Below are 9,366 nucleotides of genomic sequence, written 5' to 3' on the forward strand. Positions count from 1 at the left end.
TTACGATGGTCATCTCCTAAAACTAGTGGAAAATAAACTAGAGTAACTACTACAAATCAACGCATGCACCTCATCCACTATAAGAGGCCGATATGCTCGTATTTGTATTGAAGTTTCCCTCGAAAATCCACTAAAAACACATGTCTACATTGGTAATCATAAGCAACTAGTTATGTATGAGGGGCTAAATATCCTTTGTATCCGTTGTTGGCATTTTGGTCACAACACCAAGGCTTATATGTTCCATGCTCTACCTATAGAACCAACTACTCTTCCTTCACCTACATCACACTAAACGACCTACTCTACTATTCCCAGCAACCTGGCCAGCACCTCTGAAACCCCATGAAAAACAATAAAATTTCCGTCCAAACATCAAGTACACACGGGTAAAACTAGTCCTCAACATCACCAACCTCCTCAACATGTAACTATGCAGAAGCGTTTAAAATCTCCTCTCCTCAACCAAGGGACAACCATTGCAACTTTGGAGGTACTCCAAGTTAGTTCAGGTAAGTCTTCATACCCTACTTCTCCCACAAAAGATACTTCTAACCCCCACTTATTTAATCCTAATAACCTATCATTACTTAACTCTATAGATGAAATTCCAGCAATAAATTAACTAAATAATTTATCTATTACCCCCTCTAAAAATAATTCCGTAAAAAGTCCAAGTTAATTAATAATACAAACCCGACACCCCCAAAACAAACTATTAAAACTTCCTCCTCCTATTAATACCTCAACTACACTACCAGCCCACTCCACCACTAATGGGACGACCCAAGATGCCAATTCACATCATAATTCATTAATTCAAGGACCTACCCTATTGACGTCTACCCCACACCAAGACCAACATGGTACCAACCCATCTTCTCCTCCACCGCCAGACGCCAACCCAACAACTATCTCCACACCACCGGCCACAAAACCAATTTCCATTCTCCACGTCCTACACAACCAACACAAATTCCTTTACCATTAAAGTGCAAAACTTTTTTACTAACTCACCTACACTTGTCACACCCCCTACCCCAACATCACCCCCTCCTAGTCCAATTAATTCCCACGTCACCCCTCCACCATCCTATAAACAAGACCAGACCACCTTAAATTCCTCTCCAACAGAAAATTTGGTTCAATTAAATAATACTCCTATATATCAATTAATCAATTATAATACTTTCACCTCCCAACTAAAAAATCCCCATGTAACGTACTCCTCTCCTTCAACCCCTCTAACTAATTCAACATCCACAGTACCTACTTCTACTACTTCACCTCCCTTAAACTCATATGTACCCTCTTCTTGTCATTGACCATCACCACCCACCTTATCCTCTACCCCCATACCCGACCCTATACGTCACTCAGAGCACCTCGGTCCTTCCTCCACAGTCATGGCTGGAACAAGGTCTTTCCGGTCAATCCCTTTTGTTTCGTCTCACCATCAACGACCAAGAGATCATTGTAGTTCTATAGAACTCCTCCTACCTAACACTAGTAGTATCGGAAGGTATGTGACTAAGCATGGATGCATTTGGTCAGTCCCACTAGTCGATGAATGCTCTACCACACACTCTCTACTCTCTATTTTGGAAATCTCTTTCTACCGCCCCCATCTACTAGGGTCGATTTTCATCCCTTAGAACACCAAACATACACTATCCTTCCCGATAGACCTAATGATGCCTCCTCACAGTCCTCTGAGCACTCTCTTTACCCTCCCAGTCCGATCATTACCATTGCCTCTATAACTCGATACCACATCCCAACAACAAGACCTAGCAGCTACACTATTAGAAATGAGAGAGACGAGAACCTCTCATGCAACTCTAGATGACTTTTGCAGCTTCGTATTAAAGGAGCATTGCGCAAAAAATACGTCTCAAATGCCCATCCACTCTCCAAAAGTGTTCCCTCACTATTCAACCAACTCTAAATCTAGAAATAGAAAAATATACCATAGTGCTAATCCCAACATTATAGCAAGTGACCTCTCCACCTCTGGACACCCAGCTTGGATTAGTTCCTAGGGACACGAACTCAGTTCCCCCTAACCTACATGCAGAATTATCCCATACTTCCCTAGATATGAATTTTATGCTCTGGAATTGTTGTGGTGCTCATAATAATGACTTTCGTCGTAACTTTCGTTCATTACTAGATTACCATGCTCCGGCTTTAATAGTTTTATTTGAAACACACATGCAAAACCATGATATCTTACGTGATGATTTTGGCTTTACCAGCCTCTATGAGGTTTTTGCTAATGGTCAAGTGGGTGGTATTGTCATGTTGTGGCATGCCATTTAATGAGTATTGAAAATGTAGCTATGATGGAGCATGAGATACATGTCATAATTCAGTTACTCCCTAACCCATAAAAATGGCTTTTCTGTTATTTATGCTAGTCCTTATTATGTTAATCGCAAATTATTATGGCAAAATCGTATGTGTCTTTTTTTATTATTATAAGGGTCCCTGGATTATTGGGGGCAACTTCAATGAAATATTTCACTCTACCGACAAATTTGGCAGTCGTTCTGTAAATAACTCTCGATCAAATCAATTTGCGGACAGTATAGATTACTGTAATTTATTTGACCTTGGTTACAAAGGTAGTAAATTGATATGGACCAATAAAAGACGCTATGACTACCATATTTTAGAATGGTTGGATAGACTCTTTGCAAATTATGAATGACTTTCTTTATTTCATGAGTCTACCGTGTGTCATTTACCACGTACACACTCAGACCACACTCCCCTGTTACTTACATGTCAAACACCACACAGTAATAAATCCAACATTTTTCGTTTTGAAACTATTTGGACGTCACATCCCGACTTTATCCATATACTCCGTGATGGTTGGCATCCTTCTCCATCCTTCCTAGAAGCCATCGAACACTTTCAACACAATATACAATATTGGAATAAAACATCACTTGGCAACATATCTCATCGAAAAAACCCTTACTTGCTAGATTAGGAGGTATCCAGTCCTCCCCAAACTTTCCCACTAGTCATTTTTTACAAGACTTGGAAGATTCCTTTTTAAAAGAATACAATGATGTACTTCGTTTAGAAGACGAATTTTGAAAACTTAAATCACGTGTTCAATAGCTGCAAGAAGGGGATGCAAATACCAAATTTTTCACCTATCTACTTTACAACATCGTAGACGGAACAGTATTACTGCCTTAAAGGATCAAGTGGGTAATTGGTACTTTGAGGATACTCAAATACAAGACATAATCTTTAACTATTTCAACACGCTTTATACCACTAACTCTCCTCAATCCCGATTACACCTCACCCCACAAAGCTCCTCCCTTATCACGCCCACAGAAAGCTCCACTCTCCTCAGATCTGTAACTGATTCCGAAATCATATCAGTTGTCAGGTTCTTTAAACCTTTTAAGACACCTGAAAAAGATGGTCTACATCCATTTTTTATCATCATTTTTGGTCAAATGTGGAACCTAAAGTGACCATCTTACGTAAGCAAATCTTTATAGATTATGAAATTCCAACCACTATCGATAAAACTTACCTTTGCCTAATTTTAAAAGTGTGTCAGGCCTCCATGATTTCTCAATTTTGACCTATTAGTCTTTGTTCTACTATCTATAATATTATCACGAAAATCATCGTTCAGTGGATTAAACCCCTCATGGCAAATATTATCAGCCCTAACAATTCCAACTTCCAACAAAATAGTAGAGCGGCGGATAACGCCATTATCGTGCAAGAAATACTCTCACACTTTAAGCGCAAATCGGGAAAGACTAGTTACATGCTTCTTAAACTTGATCTATAAAGCCTTTGACCGAATCGAATGGTATTTTGTTTGACAGGCACTACAGTACTTCAATTTTCCTCCTTTCCTCATCAAACTAATCATGTCTTGTGTCACCACTACTTCGCTATCAATCCTCATCATTGATTCTCGCACCCCATTTTTCACTCCCTCACGTGGGATTCGTCAGGGAGATCCCCTCTCCATGTACCTATTTATATTATGTATGAAATTACTTACTCAAAAAATTGATATGGCGGTATATTACCGACTCTGAAAACCTATTAGTTTACCTCGTCATGGACCACAAATCTCACATTTGTTCTTCGTAGATGATATCGTTCTTACATCCACAAACTCATCCACCAGTTTCCATGCCATAATTGATATCCTTAATAAACTCAACTAAAATTCTAGTCAAAAGATTAATTTTAAAAAATCAAAAATCTTATTCTCCAAAAATTGCACCCCTCAAGATAGAAACTTTATTCTCACATCTTTACCCATACATGAAGGTACATCCTTTGGCAAATACATCAGGTTTTCCATCTTCACTTCCAGATCTTTAAAAATGTGATTTCCAATTTCTTCTTGATAATTTTAAAACTAAGCTCGTGGGTTGGAAAACAAACTTTCTTAGCCTGGCAGGACGCACCACTCTTATTATCCCCACCCTCAAAAGTTTACCAAATCATGTGACGCAATATATTAAACTTCCTCAGTATATAGTCCACCAACTATAACGATATCAGCATAATTTTATCTCGGGGACAACTCTCAATGAGAAAAAAATTCTTCTCCTTAAATGGCGTAAAGTTACCACCCCGAAGCAGCGTGGTGACTTGGGCATCCAACAAATTCACCTCAAGAATCAGACCTTATTAGCAAGTCAAGCTTGATGACTATTCAAACACCCATCTTCTTTATGGGCCGCCACTCTACTCCATAAATATTTCTACCACCAAAGGAATCGAATCACTGGTAGATCCTCCATTTGGAATAACCTTGTTACTGGATGAAAACTATGCCAACAAGGAATAAAATGGATTATTGGTAATGGTTCTCTTATTAACTTTTGTACAGACTCATGGTTGAACTACAATACACCACTTCGTAACTCTATCATTGGACCACTGCCACGTCAAGCCTATACAATTATTGTCTCTACCTATCTTCTCCATGGCCACTGGGACTTCACATCCCTTCCTTGTGAATTTACCCCATCAATCCTACAAAGTATACTTAATATCAATATCCCTTCCTACGTACCTCTTCTCGACTCCTTTGCTTGGACCCTCACGTCGCAGGGGACATTCACCACTAAATCACTCTACCACTATCTACTCCCTATAACTACTAGTCACTCCTTCAAGTGGATTTGGAAACTTCAAATACCGGTAAAAATAAAATATTTTCTATGGCTCTGTAGCCACCATCAACTACCTACGGCGACACACTATCATTACCTAGGCATACTTACCACTGATACTTGTGCCCTCTGCCTAAGCAGGGGCGAAGCTACAGTGTAGCAAGGGTGGTCAACTACCACCCTTCGTCGGAAAATTACACTGTATATAGAGGTAAAATTTTGAATTTACATACACGTAATACATATTCAACACCCTTGCAACAATGAAGAATCATAGATCAGTGGCAATGGGTGGTCAAGAGGGCCTCACGGGCTCGGGCTTAGGTTCGATCTCCACTCTCCACATTTTTTGTTGAGTTCCATTTTTATTTTTTAAAAAGACAAACAGACTAAACGATGTCATTAGATCTGTTTGACTTACTTTATAAAATAAAAATCTGGAACAAATAAATCTTTATAAAACAAAAATTTGGAGTAAACAAATCAAAATCCCTAAAAGATAAAAATCGATCCCTCTCAGTTTCTCATTCCCCACACAAACAAAAAGAAAAAACCTAGGTAATTTTGGTCTCCATCTTATCCGATCTCTCTGAGACTCTGACTCTCTGCTACTACAAATGACAAGTGAAGTTTTGGGTTTGGAAGTTCTGGCTGCTCTGCGCCGGCGCTACTCATCACTCCGACAACTCAAATCTCCATTAATCTAGTCTCCACTCTCCATTGAACTGGTTAGAACTTAGAAATTCTTGTCTTTCCTTTTCTTTTTTCACTTTAAAGTTTCAGTTTTGGTATTAATTATTAAATTTTTCTGATTTTTGGTTTGGTACTATGGCTAAAAAAGGTCTACTCAAGATATTTGAGCACAAATAGAAAGACATGTAAATCCTTGAGTAATAGTTAAAGTTTACTAATTTTGTGTGCCTCCTAATGATTTAGGACTTAGGAATAATATGTTTTAACTACTTTATACATTCAGGGAATTGAAGTTGCAATGAACTTGTTGAAATTTAACTACTTTCCCTCGCATTCTTCTCTAAGACAAGAAATTGATAACTCCAATATTGGAGTATCATCCAAACCATCGCGATGAAATAAGGAAGGAATACATTCAAGGTGGTCCTTGCCAACCTCAATATCATGACTTCCCTCAATCTGACTTTTCTAGATTTAAGCATCATTTTAATCCTATATGGTTTGATGATTTTAATTGGTTTGAGTATAGTGTAAGTACCGATACTTCATATTATTTATCTTGTTATTTGTTTAAGGGCGAAAGTATTCATCAAGGTGGTGGTGGTATTTTTTCGAGTAAAGGGTTTAGGAATTGGAACAGAATAGAATGTTTTAAGAAACAAGTTGGTTTGCCAAATAGTATTCATAATAAAGTAAATAGAAATTGTGATGATCTAATGCGGCAACAACAGTCTATTATTGTTGCATTTGACAAACAATCTCATCAAATTAAGCGTGAGTATTGGCTTCGCTTAAATGCTTCTGTTGATGTGGTAAGGATTCTCTTGAATTAAGGATTTGCATTTCGCGGTCATGACGAAAGTGAAACGTCATTGAACAAGGGGTAATTTTATTGAAATTCTTTCATGGTATGAGGATAAATGTGATAAGATTAAACCCTTTGTGTTGAAGCGTGCTCCAAAAAACAATAAGATGACTTCTTCAGATATTCAAAAAGAAATTATGACCGCATGTAAGATAGAAACTATTAAGGTTATAATAGAGGATCAAAATAGTGACTACTTTGCTTTATCATTTGGAAAATTTATTCGTATGTTTGGCTCTATTGTTGATGTTCTTGATACTCTTGTTGAAGATGCAAGTACTTTAGATGATAGAGCTAAGACATCGGGGTATCTCGAAGCTTGTCAAACATATAAGGTTGCTTTCTTGTTGCATTTAATGACATATATTTTGGGAATCATAAATGAGTTGAATGTATCCTTACAAAAAAATAGAGCAAGATATTGCAAATTCCATGCTACATGTTCAAGTAGCAAAGAAAATATTGCAAACTTTAAGGAGGGATGATGAATGGGATTTGTTTGTTGATAAAGTATCTATATTTTGTATCAAGCATGATATTTTGGTGCCTAATTTTGATGATCTATATGTTAACTCTGGAAGATCACGGAGAAAACCTCCTGATTATACTGTCTTTCATCATTATCGTGTTGATGTGTTTTGTAAAGTTCTTGATTGGCAACTTTAAGGACTTAATGATCGTTTTGACGAAGTGACGACTGATTTGCTTCATGGAGTTTCTTGTTTGAATCCAATTGACTCATTTTCAAGTTTTGATATCAAAACCCTAGTGGGAAGCACCCTCCACTTCCAACCAAGAGGTTGTGAGTTCGAGTCACCCCAAGAGCAAGGTGAGTAGTTTTTGGAGGGAGGGAGCCGGGGGTCTATCGAAAATAGCCTCTCTACCCCAGGGTAGGAGTAAAGTCTGCGTACACACTACCCTCCCCAGACCCCACTAGTGAGATTATACTGGGTTGTTGTTGTTGTTGATATCAGAAAAATAATGAAGATGGCTGAATTGTATCCTGATGACTTTGATGAATTTCGGATGAGTGCTCTTGAGAATCAGTTTGCGAGTTACATTATTGATGTTCATGATTTTGATGAAAGGTTCTCCAATCTAAATGGACTTTCTGATCTTTCAAAAAGATTTGTTAAGACAAAGAAGCATTCAGTTTATCCTCTTGTATTCCTCTTAGTGAAACTTGCGCTGCTCCTACCTGTTGCCATTGCAACCGTTGAAAGAGCTTTCTCGGCAATGAAGTTTATCAAGAATGACTTACAGAATCGAATGGATTATGACTTTTTAGGCGGTTGCATAGTGCCTTTTGTAGAAAGAGAAGTATTTAGTATTGTTTCTAATGAGTCTATTATAAAAACATTTCAAGAGATGAAGCCTCGTCGAGTACAATTGTAATAAGTAGAATCTCTTTCGATGCTTCTTTATATTAGTTTGAATTTATCCAATTATTCGTATTATTACTCGTATTTTTATAATTTAGCTCGATATCACGTTGTTTGATTTAAATTTTTCGGTGCACCTACTTATTGAGAATTGTTTTTCTTGTTCAAGTTTGAACACCCTTGAAAAATTTTCTAGCTTCAGCATTGTGCCTAAGTAATCCTGAAACTATTACCCATCTCCTCCTCGAATGCCCAATAGCCATACAACTCTGGTCTAAACTTAACATGCTCCCTGAAATAGCTAGACTGACCCCCCCGAATTCAGTGGCTGAAACAAATTTTCTTACACAATGACGTTCCCAACTCCTTCTATCTCCTCAATACTATACTCATACCTTTTTGTTTCTGGCATATATGGCTAGCTGGAAATGCAAAAGTCTTTCGAGCACGTACCATATCACTCACCTCAACTCATATATTTAACATGGTAGCAGAGTACTATTACATTACTGTTCTACCGCCGTCCCTACATAGTTGTATACTTCTACCGAGCGAGCCAACTAGCTGACTGAATCAACATGTGATATCATAACATACTGAATGCGGAAGATAAACTAATACACGATGATATACTAAAAGTATAAATGATATAAATCAAATGCGGAATCACTAATATAAGTCTGGAACATATATGTAGCAACATTGCTTAACCTTAAATGCATGTGACTCTGTCTAACTATTACTCTAGTCTATGAAGTCTCTAATGAAATACTGAAAACACTGACTGTCTGAAAATACTGAAGACTGTAAGGTAATGATAATGCCCCGAAAGAACTGGGGATTACCAAATAGCTGTACGAGAATCCTAGCGCTCTGAATCGTCAACCTGTAAATCATTACCTACATCGTGAGATGCAGACCCCGGGCAAAAAGGGACGTCAGTACTTTTAAATTGCACCGGTATGTAAAGCAACTGAAAGAGAGAATTATAAATACTAAAACTGAAACTAAGCTAATGACTAAGAATTGATAATTAAAAACTGAAATGATAACTATTGAAACTGAAACTAAAAATGATAGTTGATAGCTGATAACTGATAACTGAATTGATAATGATAACTAATAACTGATAACTAAAATGATAATAATAACTAGTAACTGATAACTGAACTGATAACTGAACTTAACAAAGAAAGTAAGATTATGAATACTCCTTCTTCTGAATGATGAACCACTTGTTTATCTG

General features: G+C 37.5%; 1 protein-coding gene across 1 annotated transcript; it reads left to right on the top strand.

Annotated features, from left to right (window-relative positions):
- Positions 1 to 7,725: 7,725 nt before the first annotated feature.
- Positions 7,726 to 8,133, top strand: LOC142179970 (uncharacterized). The gene has a single exon (XM_075250875.1). It carries the CDS (start codon positions 7,726 to 7,728, stop codon positions 8,131 to 8,133), a length of 408 nt encoding a protein of 135 aa, XP_075106976.1.
- Positions 8,134 to 9,366: the final 1,233 nt, after the last annotated feature.

This window comes from Nicotiana tabacum, chromosome 4 (genome assembly GCF_000715075.1).
Source record: "Nicotiana tabacum cultivar K326 chromosome 4, ASM71507v2, whole genome shotgun sequence".
Taxonomy (NCBI): domain Eukaryota; kingdom Viridiplantae; phylum Streptophyta; class Magnoliopsida; order Solanales; family Solanaceae; genus Nicotiana; species Nicotiana tabacum.